The 22,686-nt window shown below is 47.6% G+C and overlaps 1 protein-coding gene across 2 annotated transcripts in view; it reads left to right on the top strand.

The window, feature by feature from the left end:
- The window catches only part of DENND11 (DENN domain containing 11), a 52,309-nt gene extending 31,583 nt beyond the window's left edge, over positions 1-20,726 (top strand). For both annotated transcript variants that reach the window (XM_070788272.1, XM_070788271.1), the window contains exons 4-9: positions 4,048-4,201; positions 10,002-10,140; positions 10,932-11,063; positions 11,174-11,324; positions 11,842-11,910; positions 14,369-20,726. In XM_070788272.1, coding sequence (XP_070644373.1) covers positions 4,048-4,201; positions 10,002-10,140; positions 10,932-11,063; positions 11,174-11,324; positions 11,842-11,910; positions 14,369-14,564 — 841 coding nt within the window. In that variant the 3' untranslated portion in view covers positions 14,565-20,726. The remainder of the gene's footprint in view (positions 1-4,047; positions 4,202-10,001; positions 10,141-10,931; positions 11,064-11,173; positions 11,325-11,841; positions 11,911-14,368) is intronic.
- The last annotated feature ends 1,960 nt before the right edge of the window (positions 20,727-22,686 follow it).

Genomic DNA, 22,686 nt, shown 5'->3' with positions numbered 1-22,686 from the left:
AAAAAACATTGAGGTCACTCAGTGTCTAAATTTTCTAACTGAAAGATATTTAACCTTTTAATGTATCATGAATAATAGTCCTTATCATCATTCTGGTGGTTTCCAAGCATTTGGGGAAGATCCCCTGGAGTAGGAAATGGCAACCCACTCCACTATTCTTGCCTGGAGAATCCCATGGACAGAGGAGCCCGGTGGGCTACAGTCCACGGGGTCACGAAGAGCTGGACACGACTGAAGTGACAGAGGACAGCACGTAAGCATTTCAGTGTATAGATGTATCACAATTTAACTGTTTCACTGTTTTATTTTTAAGATTTTTTTTTTGATGTGGACCATTTTTATAGTCTTTACTGAATTTGTTACAATATCCTCTTTTATGTTTTGGTTTTCGGGGAGTCATGTGGGATCTGAGCTCCCCGACCAGGGACCGAGCCCACACCCTCTGCCCTGAGGGTAAAGCCTTAACCCCTGGACCACCAGGGAAGTCCCTGCTTCACTGTTTTTGGGCTTTTAGGTTGTTCTTATTTTTCACCCCATGAACATGAATATCCTTATGAACAAATGATTGTTCGTATCCACATACAGATCTTTAGGCCTTGATCCTGGAAATGGAATCATTGGGTTGGAGGGTACATCCAGGGTATGCAGTTTTTACGCAAATTTCAAGTGCCCTTTCAGAAAGATAGTACTGCACCAGCGATAAACGGGAGTGCCTGCTTTTCTGTACTTGCAAGGCCAGAAGACAGAGTGGTTCAGACCGGTCATGAGTGTCGGGAGTGAAGAAGTGTCACTGCTGTGCAGAGGGATCCCTGATGCTTACACTGGGCTCATGATGGCCCGGTGTGCTGAGGGAAGGCAGGGTTAGTCGCAGTGAGTGTCGGTGTGGCCGTACAGCCTATGCCATGTTAGTAAAGGGGCCTAAGCAGCAACCCAGTGTCTCTGGTTCTTGAGAAGAATCCTTGATGTGGCCCAGAACCACAGCTCAGATCAGTAGCACAGACTGCCGGTTACTGTCTCATTTTTATGATGTCATGTGTCGTGGGCAGTTCCCATGGATGCTTGGCCTGTGCTTCTTCATCTCTGCATCATATAGATCACCCTCCTGAATCATCTTTGAAACCCAGCTTATCATCTAAACTCTCAGGCTTGTTTTAGTACTTTTTGGTTTATCTTGGTGTTACGGTTTGATAATCATTCTTGCTCATTGCAAAATCTATGTTGTGTTTAGATTTTGAGGCCTTCATAAAACGGCTGTTTAACACGTATCTGGGAACTGCCAATTTATATGTATGTCTGTGTCCGTTTCCATACTCCATGTCATTGCTTCATTCTGTTCCATCAGCCAGTGGTATCTTAGGCTGTCAGAGGACAGGATTCTGAAACTACCTTTTAGTGTAAGAGATTCTAACTTCATAGTGAGCTTTTCTTTAGACTCTTGGTTTAAGTATAGAGTTTAATGGAGTCAAACAGGTAAGACTGTTAATTGAGAAGCAAATCAGCGAACAGTGAACCTAGAAAACATAGCCAAGATAATAGTATTAAAAATACAACAAAATGCTTCCCACTGTTCCTTTTAAGGAAATTAGGTCCTAATAAAAATACCCTTGAACTTAATTGTCTACATGCTATTTTGTCAGTAATCAAGCTTTTGTCTCTTTGACATATCCTTGAAGGGTGTCTAAAGTCTGCCATCTTCTCAGAATAGCTGGACACAGCGTGGCCTTCATGGATTTCCCATCTAGACTGTGAACATTTCTAAGAGTGAAAAAAAGGATTATAGGGACTTCCCTGGTGGTCCAGTGGTTAAGATTCCACACTTCCAATGCAGGAGGTGTGGGTTTGATCCCTGGCCGGGGAACTAGATCTAACATGCTGTGCAGCACAATAAAAGAAAACCAGAAATGATTATAAGCACACACACCCTCAGAGTCATTTATTATTACATCACACAACTGCTTCCTTGTACTCCCTCCCAAGTAGAGAGCTATCACTCAGAGAGGAGTTTATTTTAGTAATGAATTTTTGGGGTATACTTGATGATTTTTTGTTTGTTTGTTTGTTTTTAAAATGTAAATTTGCCTAAAGGTCTCTTCCAGGGCTTGCCCTGAATCTTCCCATTTCCCCACTGTTTCCAAGCCTTCCCTGGGCGCCTGGCTACACTCTGCCCATATGCTGAGGAGGAAGGAACCTAGTTTTTGTGTGCTGTGCTCAGTCCCTCAGTCATGCCTGACTGTTCGCAACCCTGTGGACTGCAGCCCGCCAGGCTCTTCTGTCCGTGGGATTTCCTAGGCAAGAATAGTGGAGTGGGTTGCCATTTCCTCCTCGAGGGCACCTTCCCACCTAGGAATCAAACCCATGTCTCCTGCACTGGCAGGCGGATTCTTTACCACTGAGTCACCTGGGAAGCCCGCCAGGTGTTCCATAAGAAGCTGAAATATATCGCAAACTGTCCTGGGCACTTTTTCTGCTCAGCTCCGTTTACACCACCATCATACTGCGGTGGTACTGCTATCTACGGGAAGAAAAGCAGATTTGGGAAAGTTCAGTAATGTCACTGAGCTCTCACGGTGACAGAGTGGCAGCTGTAGCCTTGACATCAGGAGCCATTGGTCCCTCTGGAGCAGGGATGGGTGGGGCGCAGCAGGGTGCCTGGTGGACAGTGCAGATCTTGAATCTGAACATTGCATGACGGCGTTTGGGCGAAGCCAGCAGCGACAGGCTGGGGGCATTGCCCTCCGGTCACCATTGTGCCAGGGCCAGCTGTAATTAGGGAAGCCTCCGCTGGCGCAGTAAAGCTCTATTTTGATTCTTTCATTGTAGTATGATGGAAATTGTACAGTTCTAAGGTAATTTAAATGAACTAAAAAAGTTTTAGTTTTTTATTTTCCCCCTTCTGTTCGTGTCCTAAGGCTGCTGTAACAAAGTACCACAAACTAGGTGATGACTGAGAACAACAGAAATGTATTGTCTCACAGTTCTGGAAGCTGGAAGTCTAAAATCAAGGTGTTAGCAGGCTTGGTTTCTTCCCAGGGCTCTGAGAGAGAAGCTGGTGGTTGCTCCTCTCCTGGCTTCCAACAGTCTTGGCTGTTCCTGGCTTGTAGATTTATCACTCCAACCCTTGACTTGCACACGGGTTCTTGTGTGTGTCTGTGCGTCCAGATTTCCCCTTTTACAAAGATACTGGTTGGGACTTTCCTGGTGGTCCAGTCATTAAGATGCCACACGTCCACTGATGGGGGCACAGGTTTGATCTGTGGTTGGGGCACTAAGATCCCGTATGCAGCACAGTGTGGCCAAAAAATAAAAACCAAAGACACCAGTCATACTGGATTATGACCGCATTTTAAATTCAGCCTCTCTTACACTTTCAGTAAACATAGTGCTAAATGGTACCCATGGGCCTCCTGTGCTTGACCCCAAGGCAGGATTGGATTCGCCATTAACCAAATGGTCCAGGGCCTTAATGTAGCTTTCTTGGCTTTGGGATCAGTTGACAGAATTACCCACAGACAATCTCCTTGTGCAGGATGGGGTTGGGGGAGAAGAGGTCTTGTGCTCTTTATTACTTGGTTCAAACATAAGCCCTCACGACCTCCAGTAGTTGTCTTCCATTATGTGAGACGTTGAAGAGTACGCTGCTTCTTATTCTTTGACAACAGCAAAGCAAGAAGACAAACTTGCTTTCTAAACAAAGACAAACTTGCTTTGAAACATCTGTGGTCTTCCAGGTTTCCCCTTCTCATCACCAACAGCCATTCTCTGGGAAGCATCCTTCGCTCCAGAACAATGGACATTAGTTAATAATAGTCTGTTAATTCCTCCTGTTTCCCATGAGAAGGAGCTTGTGTCCACACCACTGTCAGGGAGTTTCAGAGCCTATCTTAGAGCTTTTGCTAAGGAACTTGTAACATTGAAGGAAGTGTCCTAGGCAGCCTCTGGAAGGGAGGCTTTTAGTTTATCCAGGCTTGTATTGCTGCCCCTGGGGCCGGGGAGTGAGTGGCAGGGCTGTGGTCCGAGCTATTCTCACTGTGCGCATGTCTCGTGCAGACATCAGCTGGAGACCCCGGGTCATTACTCTCACCTGGCTGCCTTCTATGAGGACAAGAAGGGGGTGCTCCATGCCGGTCCGGGGAGAGGTGGCAGCCTGCCCCCCGTCTACTGGCTGCCTTCCATCCACCGATACATGTACCCCGAGATGAAGGTAGGTCAGCCAAAGTCTCACGCAGTCCTGGGCTTGGGTCTGGGGACAGTAGTTGCTGATTGTTGTTTTCATGAATAAGGAAATTTATGTCTTGGGCTAACACCCAAAGTCTGCTTTTGATAGAACAGGATTGTAACCTCAGCATTTGGTTCTTATTTAAAACATAAGGCAGGTTATCTTAACGTGCTTTCTAATACTTCCGTAATGGCGGTGCAGAGCCACATGGAGGGCCCAGTTGTGGTGACTCCTGGGGTGATGCGTGGATCTGATTCTCGTGATTGCTTCAGTTTTAAAGGCAGACAAGTGAACTAAAAATGAAGCATTTCCACAGTTGAGATATTTCTTAGTTACCGTATTTTTGATATTACTTTACTGTGTATTTTTTCTGAATTACTTTGTACTAGAATATGTTTATTTACCATTAACCAAAGACCCAAGCAAGCGGTAGGAGGGTACAAAGAGACTCCCCCTTTCCCTCCTCCCCCAGCTCTGCCCTTTCCCTCCTCCCCCAGCTCTGCCCTCCCCCTCCTCATCCCCCTCCTCCTCCATCTGCCTCCTCCTCCTCCACCTCCTCCCTCTCCCTCCTCCCCTCTTCTTCCCCTTCCTCCTCCTCCATCCCCCTCCTCTTCCACCTCCTCGTCCTCCTCCATCCCCCTCCTCCTCCCCCTCCTTCTCCTCCCCCTCTTCCTCCATCTCCCTCCTCCTCCTCCATCTCCCTCCTCCTCCATCCCCTCCTCCTCCATCCCCTCCTCCTCTTCCATCCCCTCCTCCTCTTCCATCCCCCTCCTCTTCCATCCCCCTCCTCCTCTTCCTCCATCCCCCTCCTCCTCTCCATCCCCCTCCTCTTTCTCCACCCCCCTTCTCCTCCACCCCCTCCTCCTCCTCCTCCCCCTTCCTCCTCCACCCCCCCTCCTCGTCCACCTCCTCCTCCATCCCCCTCCCCCTCCTCCATCCCCCTCCTCCTCCTCCCCCCCCCTCCTCCCCCCCTCTCCATCTTCTACCCCTCTCCTCCTCTAACCCCCTCCATCCCCCTCCTCCCTCCCCCTCACCTCCTCCCTCCCCCCTCACCTCCTCTCCTCCCCATCTTCCACCCCCTCTCCTCCTCTAACCCCCTCCCTCCTCCTCCATCCCATCTTCCTCCTCCATCCCCTCTCCCCTCCCCTACAGGTGGCCACAAGATACTTCAGTGGAAATTTCAGGCTCCCTGGTAGAGAAATTATACCGTGACTTTGAGAGGACTCTGAGAAGTATCTTGGAAGAGGCATTTGAGGTATTTAACTAGGGGAAAGTGAGGGATGCTAACTCCAGGCTGAGAGAAGGCATGAGCCACAGTGGGGGCCGTGGTCCAGCACTCTGTCAGCACCTTCTGTGAGTTAGACGTTCTGCTGACTCGATCTGTATCTGTTGCAGCACTCTTTAAAGTGGATTTTTTAAAATCCATGTTTTACAGATAAACCAACTGAGGTTTTTAAAGGTTCAGTGACTTGCTTAAGGCCTTACAACTAGTAGGAGATAGAGCCAGGATATTAACACAGGCCTGGTGCCAAGGCCAATGCTCAGTCCTCCCACTCCATTGCCTGTGGGGATGTGCATGAGAAACCACAGGGCGAGTTCATGGGTGTGAGAAGACTGGTTTGACTGTGACGAATATCAGTGTCATCTGGCCAGGAGAAAAAAGTGGAAAAATAGGTTGCAATCAGATTGGAAAGAACCTTAACTGTTAGACCATGGTATTTGAACCTGAATAAGTACCAGTTAGGGTCTCGTTAGGAAAACACAAACTATGCCAGGTATTTCAGACTGATTCAATACAGAGAATCAGTAATACAGGAATTGGAAAACCAAAGTCACAGAGAGGTAACAGAATAACCTAAACACTAGAAATACAGACAGTGGCTACCACCCTATATAGTTATCTGTTGCTGCATCACAAGCTGCCCTCAAATTAATGGTTTAAAACAGTGAAAGTCGCTCAGTCGTGTCCAACTCTTTGTGACCCCATGGACTATACAGTCCATGGAATTCTCCAGGCCAGAATACTGGAGTGGGCAGCCTTTCCCTTCTCCGGGGGATCTTCCCAACCCAGGGATCGAACCCAGGTCTCCCACATCGCAGGCGGATTCTTTACCAGCTGAGCCACATCTCTCAGTTTCTGTGAGTCAGGGCCCTCTTGCTGGGCCCTCTGCAAGACTGTAGTCAAGGTGTCCCTCATGACTGGGGGCTTATCTGACAGTTCGACTGGGGGAATATCCACTTGTGAGTTCACATGGTTGTTGGGAGGATTGAGTTCCTTGAGGCCTGTTGGACTGAGAGCCTTGCTGACTTTTTTAGTGCCTACGGCAACAAACACACACGTTGAGTCTCTCCAACATGATGGTTTCCTTCATCAAAGCCAACCCGTGAAAAAGTCTGCTGGCAAGGTGGAGGTCACAATCTGTTGTATTAATTGTGGAAGTCACAGCGCTGTAGTGTTGCCATGTTCTGGTGGTTAAAAGCAAGTTACTCAAGAGGAAAAGAGGATTGCATAGATAGGCAGTAGATAACCAATGAGTGGGGGAGGGGTTGGTGGTGTACCTGGGCTTCCTGCCATGCATTCCCAGGGCTGGAGTAAGAAAGAGGGGAAAGTGACAGGAAGTGACATCTGAACTGCAGGAGCTCGGAGGAGGGGCTCTGCGGAGGTGGTTCTCAGACTGCTTAGGGAGGCACCACCTGGGCGTGGTGTGGGCAGGGATGCCAGGAATAGCTGGAGTCTAGAATGGAGGTGTCCTCTGCCCCTGGAGAAATACCAGCGGAAGCTGGATCCTGAAACTAGAAGCTTCCTCCTGCCCTCCAGTCTCCAGTCACTGCCCGCCATTGGTAGAACCTAACAGGTAGCCACGGGCATAAGAGTCTAGGAAATGTAGTTTGAAGATTTCCCGGGCATGAGCTGCGAGGCAATAACTAAGAAGCTGTCAGAGGATCATTAGGGCAGTTCTGGGCCTGTATTGATGAAAACCTACTTTCTTTCTCTTCACTCCTAACTCTGACCCCCTTTTTCCTTCTGAGTTCAAGGCTGTCTCCAAACCCACAGGGAGGTGACCAGCATCTGACCTGGCTGCCCTGTATTCCTCTCCCCAAGATGCCAAGAAGGGGACCAGAGGGAGAAAAAGTGAAATCGCCTCTATTTTTTGCCTTATTGTGGGCAGCTCATTAGCAGACATGTTAAACCCTGGGAGATGCAGGGAAAAGGGTACTAATAGGTTGCAGGTAGAAATGTGAACAGTCTTCTTTTAAAAAAACAATTTGTTAGTGCCTTATTAAAATTCAAAATATTGCACCCTTTGATCTGATAGTCCCACTCCTTAGGATCTGTCTTCTCTCTGTTAACCACCGGCGTGTCATGATGTCTGTATGAGCGTGTTTAATTCAATATTGTTCAGAGTGGCAGACAAATAGAACACTCCGTATATTACACAGCCATTCGGAGTAATGAATTAGAGCATAACCAGTGGACGAGGGATGCTCTACTAGGAAGTACTGTGAGAGAATAGTAAAGAGCTGAAAACTATGTGATGTCATCACTTCTGTAAAATAATCACTGCCTTGGGTATGTACAAACATGTAGATATATTCATATATGAATATATATACATATATGTATCCACATACATATATGTATCCATGTCCACATACATATATGAACGTGGGAAAAAAACATGGATGGTTGTGATGTAGGTTATTAACACGTATTACCTTGGGGTGAGGTGGGTTTGGAGGGACACTGCTTGTATATGTAAAAGAGGAAAAGACCAGGGGTGGGAAATGACAGTACTAATGAACATGGTATATTTGATAGCCTATTCAAATATATCACATATGTGTACATACGAAGAAACTGTTATGTAACCTTTCTATTGAAATATAACATGTTGCAACTGGTTGAAAAGCTGTAAGTTTATAGGTCAATGAATTTTTTTACAAAGTGAACAGATATATAAAGAAAATTTTAAAATAAACTTATAAAGTAGAGGTCAGATCTTAGAGGGAAGGAAAAACCTGGAAGGTGAGAGGAAGGCAGGATTGATGGAGACCTCTCTGAGAGGCCCAACAGCAGCTAGTAAATGCTCCCCCAGGGAAATAAGGAACTGAGAGAGAAGTCGGGGGACTGAGCCCCAGGAGTGGATGGATTTCCTAGGGGGATGAAGGTGGAAGGTGAGGGATGAAGTGTGAATCCGAGGGACCTACCAGCGACAGTTAGGGAGTAAGAAGAGGATGGGGTGCCTGACATGAAAAGTTGGAGGGAAACCTAAAATTAGGAACTGTGCAAGTCCAGAAAAGAAGGTTCTCTGTAAAAGCTCCAAGGCCAGAGAAGGGAAATGTGTTGAGGTGAAAGCACAGAAGTCTGTTGTGTCCTGCAGTCGGGGTGCAGCCTCGGGCCGCGTCTCAGCAGCTGGGCTGCTGCCCATTTGCCCTGGCACAGGCCCTCCCCCGTCCCCCAGCTGCTTGTTCCCAGAAAGCAGCTTGTTCTCACACCCCAGGGCCTCTGTGCGCCCTCCTGCAGCCCCCTGCCCCTCTTTGATCACAGCTCTCATCGGGCTGGTTGCTTAAGCGCTTGTGTGCCTGCTTCTTCCACTGGCTTGTAAACTACACACTTTGTCCTGGAAGTGAGCTTCCAAAACATTCACAGAGCACTTGGCTTGAAGCCTGGTGTCTTGTCAGTGACAGTTGTGTCATGTGGCTTTCCCATGTGCCAAGTGTTGCACACGACTTTTCTCAAGTGGTCCTTCTAGCCATATGAGGGATGTGATGGAATATCCCCATTTTACAGGTAAAGAAAGTGAACCAGAAACGTGGGCTGGCTTTCCTGAGGTCTCCCTGTCAGTAAAGGGCAGAGCAGAACCCCGGCCTCTGACTTCCCCTGGGTTAGACAGAGCTCATGCAGTTGCTCCTGGAATATGTCTTAGCTCCTCTGTGCGCCTGGGAGGCGACCCTCAGAGTTGAGAGGGGCCCTGGCATCCAGCACTGAGAGGAGGCAGGGGTGGAGTTGGGACAAGGAGGTGGAGTTAGGCATGGGGGTGGGGTTATGTGCAGGGGGTGGGGTTATGTGTAGGTGAGTGGGGTTAGGTGCAGAGGGTGGGGTTAGGCACAGGGAGGTGGGGTTTAGGTGCAGGGGGTGGAATTAGGTGCAAAGGGTGGGGTTTAGGTGCAGGGGGTGGAGTTAGGTGCAGAGGGCGGGGTTAGGGGGCAGGGGGGTGGGGTTGGGTGCAAGGATGGAGTTAGGTGCAGGAGGGTGGGGATAGGTGCTGGAATGGGGTTAGGTGCTGGGAGTCCTTGTGCCAGTGGGGTAACCTGTAATCTGTTTCCACATGTCACCTCCCACGGGAGCTGGTTCCCTGTATATTTGAGGTGTCACCTAGGACAGTTAGTTCATCCTTTCCTTCCTCCCTGTGCTTAGTCACTTTGGGAGCTGAATGGTCTCACTAAGGTGTGCGTCATCCCGGAGAGACTCAAATATTACAATCCAGCTTCTCTTCCTCTGCACCGCTTCCCCAGATGAAGTAGTTAATGATCCTAAACTCTCACTTCGGTGCATTCGGGGAGCTGCTACATGATACAATTCTAGTTTAAAGATAAGACTTTCAAAGTGAAAAATACCGTTTTATGTAGAAGTACCCATCCCTTAGTGTATCTGTTTAGTTATACCTTAGGTCATTTTTGGTGGGGAGGAGTAGTTAGCACACACTTATATTGCATATTTTTCACAATATTTCTAACAAGTTATTCCTCCCTCCCCCTCACCCACCTCTGTTAATTTTTTCAGATCACACACCCAGCTGGCTGCATGTCTCAATTTATTAAGTTCTTTGGCGAACAGATCCTCATCCTTTGGAAATTTGCCTTACTTCGAAAGCGCATTTTGATATTTTCTCCCCCTCCAGTGGGCGTTGTATGCTATAGAGGTAACTAGAAGCCAAGGTCAGGGACTCTGCCCAAGCTCCCTGAGACAGAAACTGCCCCATTCTTTCCATTGTTGACCAAGGTCAGAGAGATTGATCCGTATCAGGGGCTCACTGCTTTGAAGCCCTGGAGGACCGCGGTTGGATTGATGTCGTAGAATGTGGACTCTGGCAATAGGGAAGATGGATCGGGTGGCAGATGAGAGAAGGGCCTGGATTAAAGCAGAGAGGATGGATTCCAGATATAAAAAGAGAAAGCTGGCAGAGACTGGTGTCAGATTGGGTTGTAAGGTTCTGATGTGTGTGAGAGGTCAGGGCGGAAGAGTCTAGGATGACAAGGATGGTGGGGGGTGGTGTGATAGAGTCCACTTGGACACTACATGTGTGTGGTGCTTTGAGACCTCGAGGTGGACGCTAGGCAGTGGTCTAGTTGGGTCAGGACCTTGGGGGGCAGCCTGGGCTGTCTGTGCCGCCACTTGGAGAGAGTGTGAATCAGGAGGGATGTGTCAGCTTGGAAGATGCTGGCCCGGGGAGGTGAGCCAGAGGAAGAGGAAGACAGAGGAGCCTGAGGGGCACAGACAGAAGAGGGGAGGGGACCAGGAGAGGCAGGGGTTGCCGTGGGCAAGGGTTCTGAGAAGGGGGAAGGTCACTGGTACCACATCCTAAGCAAGATCTCCTGAGAGAAAGACTGACCCGTGTCTGAATGGAGACCCTAGTGATGCTGGCAGCCTGGGAGGTAGGGGGGCAGGCTGGGAGGGGGACCCCGGGCGCCCTCACTTCCGCTCTCCCGCCAGTGTACTGCTGCTGCTGCCTGGCCAACGTCTCTCTGCCTGGCATTGGGGGCACCGTGCCCGAGTCCAAGCCTTTCTTCTACGTGAACGTGGCCGACATCGAGACCCTGGAGGTAGAGGTGTCTTATGTGGCCTGTGAGTACGGGGCCCGCCCATCCCTGACACCCCCGCCTCCCCGGGGTCCCTGGTTCCCTGTAGGGCCACCCTGCGGGGGGTCCCCACCTCCTGAACCCCAGCTCCCGCAGGCACCACGGAGAAGATTTTCGAGGAGAAGCGGGAGCTCTACGACGTCTACGTGGACAACCAGAACGTGAAGACGCACCACGACCACCTGCAGCCGCTGCTGAAGATCAACAGCGCCGACCGGGAGAAGTACCGGCGGCTCAACGAGCAGAGGTGAGGCTGGGGGAAGGGGAGCCGCCCCTGTCCAGACATCCGAGGGGCTCTGGTCCAGCTCCGCTGCCTGCCGCCCTTTCCCTCTGTGCACATTTTTTGCCCATCTGCCCAGGGAGCGGGGGGTTGAGGAAGCTCCCCACCTATACTGATGGGCAGCAGGCATGCCTGGGCTGACTCCTTTCTGGTGGCCTCTGGAATCTGTGAAGCCTGGAACAGCACGCTGGTATCAGGGGTGGGATAAATGGCTTCATGGCCTCACCCCAATTGTATGACAATTAGGAAAGACTGTCCCTCGTCCTGGATTACCCAGGGCCAGGCCCAGCCCTGGACTCCAAGCCCTGTGCTGCCCCTTCTCTCCCTGCCTTTGGCCGGGGCAGCGGTGGGGGTGTTGCTCTGGGTTTTCAGCCTCCTCCTTGAGAGGCAGTGACCCATGCAGATGCCCGCCCAGTGACCTAGCCTGGGGCCTGGGGGTCCTTGTAGCTGTGCCAGAAGCTGATGGTCATCTCCTTCCCAACAGGCAGATGCTGTTATATTCCCAGGAGGTGGAAGAAGATTACAACCCTTGTGAAGAGGACCTCTTTGTGCTGTAAGTCAGCCTGGGTGGTAGTCATGGGCCTCCCTGAGGGTCCCTTGACGGCTTTAGCCTGGATCCCTCCTGTGTTGGGCTTCCCTGGTGGCTCAGCGGTAAAGAATCCGCTTGCCAGTGCAGGAGATGCAGGTTCGATCCCTAGGTTGGGAAAATTCCCTGGAGGAGGAAATGGCAACCCACTCCAGTATCCTTGCCGGGGAAATCCCATGGACAGAGGAGCCTGGCAGGCTACAGTCCATGGCGTCACAAAGAGTCAGACACAACTTAGCAACTAAACAACAATTACCTCTTGTATTACGTGCTGCAGTGCAAGGATGCCCATTATTGCCCTTAGAGCTGGGTTCCACAGAGTCAGCCTGAGCCCCAGAATGCTGTTAGGGGCACCCAGAAGAGTTCAAGAGCAGGGAAAGGTTATTAAGAGAAATGGGAGCCCCAGGAGTTGTCTTCCTATTGGTCATTTACACCCAGATGTCCGCTGCATACAAGCTGTCTCTCAGGATGTGGGGGCTTGTCATCCATTGCTGCCTTTGAATAGAGCACTTCCTTGTATGGAATATTATGGGATCATAAAAAACTTAACTCTTGAATTGAATGACATTTCTTTCCCCCCAGAGCAGTTGTTGGTCGGGATCAGAACCGTGGCCTCTATACCTTTAAGGCACTGATTTCATTCATAAACAGCTGTGTTTAATAGTGCCAGGTGATAAGAACAGAAATGTAATTGGACCGGAAACAGTTCTGCCAGCTTCCTGTCTTGGGATGGGGAGTAGCACTTGCAGTTAGAACTGTTTCTGCCTTTGAGCATCTGCCTGCAATGTGGGAGACCTGGGTTCAATTCCTGGGTCAGGCAGTTCCCCTGGAGAAGAAATGGCCTCTCACTCCAGTATTGCCTGGAGAATCTCATGGACAGAGAAGCCTGGCAGGCTACAGTTCATGGGATCGGGAGAGTCGGACACGACTTAGCGCTGGCTTTTGATGTTGCAACAAAGGTGCAGAACTTTGATTCTGATCAAGTGTACTTTCTAATGCACACCTGCTGTTGAGATGTAAAAGTATCTGGGAGCTGAGCGGAGAGCTGAGCAGAGTCTCCTCAAGGCTTTTGAATCTCTGTTGAATCTGAAAATCCTCACCGCCCAAAGCTGCTTGGGGCACTGAGCACCTTGCTCTGTGGAATACAGATGAAAAGTCTAGACTGTTACGTTATCAGACCATATCTGAATACGGCTCATATATTCATATAGAACTATAAGTCAGTGACACTCAGATATGCCCTGTGCAAATTAAAACAAAAAAGCCATCGAAGTATTGATTTCTAACATAATTCCACAGTGGTAAGAGAACAGACTGTACGATTTCAATACCTTTAGACCATGAAATTTTTGTACCTCGTTTTCCCTGGATATGTTCCAGTGTCTCCTGGTTTATAGTCTGTGGGAACTTGAATAGAATTTGTATCTTACTGTTAGGTGAAAATTGTGTAAATCTTAATTACACTGAATTGGTTCATAGTGTTTTTCCGGTCTACTATATCCTTCTACTTTTCTGTCTATTCATTCTAGTAATTTTTGAGAGTTTGATATTGAAACTCCAACTAAAAATCTTAATTTATCTACTATAAAAAGTTATCGTGATATATAGTAGAACTGTATGTGAGTTCCACGTACATACAGTTACACACAGGAACTATATTTAAGCTTCACCATAGTGGAACTTTGTCCTGTATTTTCTAGGTGTCCTATAAAGCCATCTAAGGAACACAGAGTTATACACAGATGATGGTGAGCTGTGGAGAACTCTGCCTCGCTCCCCCTCCTACATCACTGCCTGCCCCCGGGGCTGGCTTCTGACTCCCCAGTGCCTGCCCCAGTACTTCTGAGCTCCACCTGTTTTGTGTGGTTGGCTCAGGGGCTGGAGAGTCATTTTAAGAGTCCTTCTCTGTGTTGGGAAGGCTCACCTCCTGTCACTGGCTTTAATTACCCATCCAGGACTTTGAAGGTAGATTTCAGTTTCTCACATTAAGTCTTGACCTCAGAACTGCATTATCAGGTGTCTGTCTGTCTAATTTTTCTCTTACCTTAGGACTAAGCAGAAAGAGAGGAACATGGTTCATGGGGCCTCTCTCTACAGCTGTGTTTAAACCTCTAGTAACCTTCACGACTGAGCGACTGAACTGAACCTTCCTATAGATTTCTGGCAGTCAGGCCATCACTCACTCAGAGATTTTGCTAATCATAGAATGGCTTAACACCAGTTCTTTGCTGACCTCAGTGGCACTTGAGTAACTCTTTTCACTTTTATCCTGTTTTCTTCTTTTAAAAGGTTATCTGACTTTTGAAACCGTTTAAATGTATAGGAAGCAAAACAGTGTACTTTTGGTTCCCCATGTGTGGCTTACTTGGTAAACTTTTGTGTCTTTTCTGCCCTCTCTTTTCCATGTCTTGTCTTGTGAACGCAGGTTTTTCCTTGAGCAAAACAACCGGATATTTCAGACTTTGTTGGAGGTGTCCTCCAGTCAAGACAAAACTCTGACAGCCGAGCATGCTCGGGGCATGGGTTTAGACCCCCAGGGAGACCGGAGTTTTCTTATGGACCTGCTGGAGGCCTACGGCATCGACGTCATGTTGGTCATTGACAACCCCTGTTGCCCATAGGAAGGATGAGCCGCTATCACATGGGGATGGCCTGATTTCTAATTGCCACATAGGAGTATTTATACTTCCAACAAATGTAATTTTTGCATCTCCTTTCTTCCCTTCTTCCCAAGAGGTAAGATGAGAGCACCTTGATTTTGGAGGTCGTTGGAAGCTACCATTTTCCGAGCTGCTGCTGGGTTCAGACTTAGGAGTTATCACGGCAGCCTCTCTCGTCTCCTCATGATTGACTTAAGGTGATGGGGTGAAGGCCACCTATCACCAGGAGCTCTGGACACCCTGGCTGGACTCTTGGGAAAGTCTGTCTGGTCTCTGTCATTTGATGTATCAAGAACGAGACCACTGTCCAGTGGGGCCTTGCATATCCATCTGCCCAAAGCAGAAGCTAGACCAGATGGCCTTCCAAGGTTTTTATCAGTTCTGGGAGTCTTGTCTTGCGGTCAAATTCCCTTTCTGGTTTATTAGAGTAAATCTGTGTTTTCTCTGTTCATGTAGAGACTTCAGAGTGGGACAAAGGATGTTTCTGTCACCAGGTATGAAGCTTCTCTAGACAGAGGACAGGGAGAGGTGGCTTCTCAGTCAGCTGAAAACTAAAACTGTAAAAATGAAGCCTTGAAACCTTTCTCTAAGTTAACAGTGGCCGCTCCATGTCATAGTCTTGTTTCTCTGAATCCCCTCCTGGGACGGGCTGGCACATTCCTCTGGGCTGATGTCAACAGGAATATGTACCAGTTAGGAGCCTTTATAAACAAACTTCTCTTTAGCAGAGGCAACATTCCTCAAGCTAGGAAACTGGGACCAGAGAAGTACCAGACTTGTTAGCAGAGGCGGCAGTGCCTGTACCCAGGGGAGTGGTTGGGAACCCCATGTGTGAGTGATGAGTTGCTCTGCTGTGCAAGGAGCCTTTATAAACAAACTTCTCTTTAGCAGAGGCAACATTCCTCAAGCTAGGAAACTGGGACCAGAGAAGTACCAGACTTGTTAGCAGAGGCGGCAGTGCCTGTACCCAGGGGAGTGGTTGGGAACCCCATGTGTGAGTGATGAGTTGCTCTGCTGTGCTCTGGAGTGCTTGGACCTGGGATAGCTCCTGTCGGCCCTGCCTGTTCTGTTTGGCTGGAGTGTCCAGTGGGTGTCAGCCTAGGTGAGATAACCATGGTTTGTTAGAGAAGCCGGCTCCTGTGAGTTGAGTGGAGGTCTTCTGGGCCAGTTCAGGATTTTGACTTGGGGTCCTAGGTTGTTTGTGACATATAACTTCCTCCCCTTCACTATTCCTGCCTGGCTGTGTTATTGGAATAGGTGTCTGTGTATGTGTCCGGGACCAAGTTCCAGCCAGGCTAGTGTCAGAGAGAAATAACTTTCAAATGGATGGATCATGTGTCTTGTCTCGAGACTAGCTTTGTAGGGCTTATTGCTTTATTCAAAACCATTCTCACTGCAGCTCCCTGATACAGAATTCAAGATTAAAGAAGTTCACGTGTGGAAATGCAGACATTGACTAATCAAGGTAGTGTCTTTTATGTAAATATATAAATGTTTGGGCATTGAAATGTAAACTGTACATTTTTCTCCTCTGTGGGTTTAGCTATTTCAGTAATATATTTGTTTACAGAAGAAAAAAAAGAATCTGTTTAGAAGCTGAAGCTTCACTGCCTTTTTCCTTGAAGAGTGGCCATCTCCTCTTGTTCCTGGAGAAGGAGCAGCCTTTGTAACTTGGGTCAAGTAATGGTTACTCTTAGTATTATCAGAAGGTTCAAGGCTTTCTAAGTTGGGATGGGCAGTCAGAAGTAGGGGTGGGGTAGAAGGAAAGGTCAGGTTCTCTTGGAGGACACAGGTAGGCCCTTGTTCTGTGGAACTGGGGAATTTGTTGGGCAAATACTCTTTGTAAGCCCTTCTGCCCCAGAGGGCTTCTGCATGCGAATGCTTTCGTTTCTGTGCTATTGTTAACTCCAGGCTCAGACCCGCTGATGTAAAGGTAATCAGATGAAAATGAGGTTCCTGTGTTTCTCTTTGAATGGCGGGCCCAGGGTTCCACACCCCTTTTAACTCTGTGCACTTCTAGGCAGCCGTCCATCTGGCATCCCCTGGGCTGGGAGTGGCCCTGGGAGAGGGTGCACCCATATCGCAGTGCCACGTCTGAAGTCGAATGCAGCCTGTGTTTGGCTGACCCCAGAGCAGAACCCCTATGCTCCCCTTCACCCCCTCCGCCTCCCCAACAGAGTCCTTTGAAGAGGATACCCTAGTGCTGGTCCTTCCCTGCATTGCCAGCTTCCTGGTGAGGCCAGGAATCTAGCGCAGCGCCCTCTGCTGGGCTGCAGAGCACGCTTCTACCCTGTTTTACCCTCGTCACTGTCATCCCCAAGGAGACATGGATGGAGTTCATCTTTTGAAGGCTCCCTCCCACGCCTCCCCCCACCCCTCCTTCTTCCCCAGTCTCTCAGGTGAGCAGCACACCAGCATCACTTGCTGCCAGGTCTCTGAAAGGAGAATTTGTTGGCGAGGTACCAGGCAGGGCTCCCTGCACAGACACAGCAGAAGCTAGAAGCCACCCAGACCTACTTTTGTGTCACTATGGAAATACTTTCAGAGAAACCATCTGCTTTTGTTTGGAAGTCACTGAAGAATGTCCTTCTCTGTCCTCTGTAGAAACAGAGCTTATTATAATATTACTGTGACCTTCAGGAGCTGGCTGGGAAACTCAGGTGTGGGTACTTAGATTGATGGTGACCTTCTGTCCCTCTCGACTCTTAAACCTCCTCCTCCCAACCCTATGCCAGCTGGCTTGGTCCTTTTGGGGAACTTTAAGCCTGATCTAAAGCCAAGCTGTACGTGTGTGTGTGTTCAGTTGCTCAGTCATGTCCAACTCTTTGCGACCCTGTGGAGTGTAGCCCACCAGGATCCTGTGTCCCTGGTATTTTTCAGGCAAGAATACTGGAGTGGGTTGCCATGCCCTCCTCCAGGGATCTTCCTGACCCAGGGATTAAACCCCCGTCTCTTGAGTCTCCTGCACTGGCAGGTGATTCTTTACCCGCTGAACCAAGCTGTGAGCCATGCCCTAAGCTGGAAACATTGCTGACTTGAGATGTGGGGGCCACTGGGTCATCACTGGATGAAGTTAGGAGAAATTCTATGTGGTCAGAGTCCTTGTGGGCCTAGAATCCAGGCTTGGAGTTTGCTGATGTCTAGTTGGATATGACAAAGTTCTGGAAAAATGGATTTTTTTCACTTGTGCAGGCTTGGCAGATGGTACTCTTCAGCCTTTGGGACAATGTCCAGTTGGCTTCTGGATTAGGACTCTTCTGAAGGAATCAGAAATGATAGGACTTATCTTTCCCCAGACCAGAAAGTATAGGCTAAATAACAGTTCTGAATTAGCTTTGGCTTTTGCTAAGCATGAAGCACCCCTTAGGCCTGGCATAGATCCCTTCTAAGGTAAGTGCCCATACAGTCCTCAGTAAGTTGTGATTGCTGTGGATTAGAAGGCTGCCTCTGTCATTCATCATGGCGTCGTGTCTTCCATTTGGCTGGAGAAGGGAAGCTGAATTCATTGATAGAAATCATTTAGCCTAGGAATTTGCATTTATAACTTGTTTGTCCCACATGAAAAAGCAAGATGGGAAATTTAAGTATAGCACAGGGTGCAGATAATTCTCAATACCACATGTGAAGAGTCATCGATCAGTGTAACTACCTGTTTTAGCTAGAAGATAAAGGTAAAGATAAATGAAATCATAGCTGAACCAGCTTTTCATTCTGGTGGTTATGAGGGCAAACTTGCTATTTGTCTTAATACACTGAAAGCCCTTCAAACAGAGTAAAAAGGATGAGCTTACTCACCTTTAAACCAAGGCCTTTGGGGAAGCTTTTGCAAAGGGCAGTGATGTGAAGTTTTTGTTAACCTTTTAATGGCAGTACAACAACCCTCTAGGAAGAAGGGAACCTCAGGAACTTGTTTTTGTTTTGAAATGAAACTACCCAGGTGGCGCAAGTGGCAAAGAATCCACTTGCGTCTCCTGCTAATGCAAGAGACGTGGATTTAATCCCTGGATCAGGAAGATTCCCTGGAGAAGAAAATGGCAACCCACTCCAGTGTTCTTGCCATGGACAGAGGAACCTGGTGAGCTACAGTCCATGGGGTTGCAAAGAGTCAGCCCTGACTCTGGACTGCTAAATCAAAGGAAAAGAAACCACAGAGCCCAGGGAATGAACTGAGGTGCTTTCTCCCGTCCCAGGAGGATCATACTCACAGAGGTACAGGAAGGGGCGGGGTGGAGGGGGTTGCTGCTGAATAAGACCAAGCGTTCAGCTTGACAATGAACTTGCCTTGGTGCGATGACAGTTCTCAACCAGGCAGGAAAGGTAGTAATATGGGGACCAGTGTGTGTCAAATGGGCTCTCATCTCCCCGGTAGGCTCCTGGCTGTGGGCCTGGACTCTGAAAGGGCCAGTCCTCGGTCTCTTCTCTGCACTCCTGCTCTGCCTGCATGTAGTGCCCTGTGTTGAGGCTCCCGTGTGCCTGGGGTCGCCTCAGCAGGCCAGCCCACCCCTCTCCTTTCAGGAAAGCCCTTTTGTGATTCAGGTGTAGGGGAAGAGGAGCTCAGGGCTCCTTTTACTCCCAAGTCAAGGATGGATTTTTTAATATTCCATTTGTATTACTAATATACCTCTGTTCCCAGGAGCTACTGGAGGGCCGAGTGTGGTGGAAAAAGGCTAACTGTGAATTAAGTTAATGTTTTTCTGATAAGAAATGGAAGTTTATTTTTATATTGGTACGACTATGTGATGCATTGAGGATGCAGATGTTGAAATGGAAGGAAATATCAAAATGATAATCCTGGAAGAAATGGGCAGTATTACCATTTGGAAGCAGCTGAGACCCCCTTTTGTTTGTTTTTTATTTAAATGTTCTGGTGAGTGAATAAGGACTGTCCTGTGAAATCTAACAGCCTTTTGAAGAGATAAAGTTGACAGTCCTATGGAGGATGACATACAGTCACCAACTTTAAGTAAGACTCCTGTACGAAAGGGGGTGAATGTGATCAGGCTGATTGCTAGGCCTCTTAACTAGAGGGAGCCAGAGGTAGTTTTATAACTGTCACTTTAGCTCATTTTTTTGGAGCTGGAATACAGGGACTGTTAGATGAAACTGCACATTTAGAAAGGAAATAATTTTCTAGTACTATATAGAGAACTGATGATGGAGAAGTAAAGCCCTGCTCTCATCTCTTTAGCATTTATTCTAGAAGCTCAGCACTGAATGGGCTTTTACAGGTAATAGGATCTCAATTCAGGAAATGTATTTAATCACCATAAACAGATGGGTACGAACCACCTCTCTTTGCCATAGAATGCCTCTTTACACTAATGGTACATCTGTTTTGCTAAGGACAGTTGGGGGATGCGGAGGTGGGGTGTAGGGTTTTATGAACTAGCCAGAGATGATCCACAAAATGAAAAACCCACACACTGGTCACTGAGTTATCGGATTGTCAACATATATTGTTGACATTGGAGTGAAAACTCCTTCCTTTGTCCAAATCAAAGATTGCGTTTCAGTCTAGCCCTCCAAGACCAGTGAGGAAAGCTGTAGATTCTGTGCTTTTGATAAGACTGGGTAGGAGACCTGAGGGGTATGGGGTCAAGGAAAACAAAACTAACCTCCTTTGTACATCTCAGGCTTGTTGGCTGAATTTTTTTTTTTTTTAAATCGGTCTGACAAGTAAGTCTTTTCTGAAAAAGAAACTTGGGAGAAGTTCTGTGTTTTCCAAGTGTAAGATCAGCATAGCCTCCCCGTCGCCTTAAATGTCAAACCCCTATTTTGATGAATATCCCAGTGTAAGAGTCATAGCAATAAGAGAAACGGAATCTAGTTTTGTTTCTTTAGCTCCTAGGATGAAATTAGTAAGACAGTTGATACATCTCCCTGAATGTCCTGCATCTGGCTCTGCTGTTCTCTCTTCGGTGGTAATCATTTAGAAGGCCTAAGGAAAGCTGGGGTTCATCCCAGCGGGCACATGTTTCTTGAACTGATTATGTTCTGTGCTACAGATAACATCTGTGTATATCATATCTGTATATATCTGAACCAAGCTGTATGCAGAGAGGTTGATATAACTATATTTACAGAAAACAGTTTTTACGATTAAAATTCACATTTTAACATGAACACGTGTGCTGCACTCCTTTGTGATGGGAAGGAGTGGCAGCCGCAGGCATGAGCAGAACGTATGGTGCTGACCTCACTTAGGGTGACGATGGAGGTTGCGCGGTCTGGATACACTCCAGGTAAGGGAAACTGAAGTTGGGAGTAACCATCCCATTCCATCAAAAAAAGTCAAGACTGCGTGCTCTCAGTCACATCAGGCGACTTCAGGAGGAGGACCCCATCCAGACCAAAGCCTTTTTGTTTCACATCTTCTTCCTACTAACGTTCACTTTAAAACATTATATACTGAGATGTACACACACGTCTTATTTTTAACCTTTTGTGCAGTTACTTATTTTAAAGTAGTATAGAGTCAATTCCTAACACTGCTAGCTCTGTGTTCTAAGCCAGGTTCCTACCTTCCAAGTGACGCAACCATGTATTACCTAGCTCCTCGGGTGGTGAGAACACAGCTAATCAGTCGTGTGTGTAAAGCACCGGCACATAGTAATTATAACCATGCATACACACTGGCTGTGGGGTGAAGCAAAAGACTTTATACTAAGCTATATTTAATATAAAACATCTGCTCTGTTTTGAATAGAAATGCTGTTGGTTTTTCAGTGACATTCATCTGACATAAGGTTTGTACTAAATAGAAGGTGTGTGTGTGGGGGGGGACTCAGGTTCTCATTGGACCCCTTTGCATTCAGGTCTGGCTGACTTGGGCGAGTCTGTCATAGTTGTGTTAAACATCCTTTATGTGGACCTTATGTGGAAGGACAGTGGCAAGAAGGCAGTAGATGATAAGGCAACTGTGTTCTCAGTTAAAAGCCTGAATCAAGAAAACAAAGTTTCAACTAGGACATATTTACATCTAAAAATGAATAAAAACACTAATCTGAATTAAAATATCCTTCCCCAATCCTATGTTCCATTATTTCTATAGAAAAATTAGAATCACTGAATAAACACATACCTGCTGGTAGTCAAGATTCTGTGCTGGTCTTTTGCACTCTATTATACAACCAGCATATGCCAGATTCTCTTGGCTCACGTAGAGACTGTATTTTCTCAGACCACAGCACCCATTCCCTGGCACGTTTGGACCTGCCTGCTTTTTGTTTCATTAGTTTTTGCAAAAGTACAGCTTTTAACACCACTCTGAAGAATACAGAGGTAAACAGGTAAGCATTATTTTATGGGCTTTTTAAGCTGCTTGTCATGGTCTTATCATAACTGCTTTGTAATCCTTTAAGCATGTTGGTCTTCCCTCTTCACAAGGTCCGTGGGTGCAAGTATATGCGGTGTCCTAAAACTGATCTGCCTGAGAAGCCTGCCAATTCTTCCCCTTTTCCCTTCTGTGTTTTTTTAAGTGCCTTAGGTCTCATCCACCTTATTGCAGTCATTGCCCTCTGGAGTATAAAAACCTCAGGGGCACCAAAGTGATTACAATGACTGGCTAACAAATCTATGGCAAGGCCAGGACTGTCTAGTTCTCTGCTTTCAACAAACTAAAGGATCTAATTAAGCATTTAAGCTGATATATCATTATGATTTTTGATATGACAATGTCATGCAGTTCTTTGAGTTGCATAACAGAATCTTTCTATCCCATCTGCTTATTTATCATCTATTTACATCTATAATGTTAAACACTGTCTCAGCTGTAAATATCATCCTTTGGGGGGAGACAAGATGGCAATGTAGAAGGGCGTGAGCTCACCTCTTACGGAAACACCAGAATCACAACTAACTGGAGAACAACCATCAACAACAAAACACATGCTGGAACCCACCAAAAAGGATGTGCTACATCCAAGCGGGGCACAATCAAGATGAAATCAAATCCCAATGAACCAGGTGGGGACCCACAAACTGGAAAATATACCACAGAAGTTCTCCCCCAAGAGTGAGTGTTCTGAGCCCCACAAAGGGCTCCCCAGCCTGGAGGTCTGGTGACAGGAGGAGGTGGCTCCAG

This window comes from Bos indicus, chromosome 4 (genome assembly GCF_029378745.1).
Source record: "Bos indicus isolate NIAB-ARS_2022 breed Sahiwal x Tharparkar chromosome 4, NIAB-ARS_B.indTharparkar_mat_pri_1.0, whole genome shotgun sequence".
NCBI lineage: Eukaryota > Metazoa > Chordata > Mammalia > Artiodactyla > Bovidae > Bos > Bos indicus.
The sequence above is the reverse complement of the archived record's forward strand: the minus strand, read 5'-3'. Positions and strand labels throughout refer to the sequence as shown.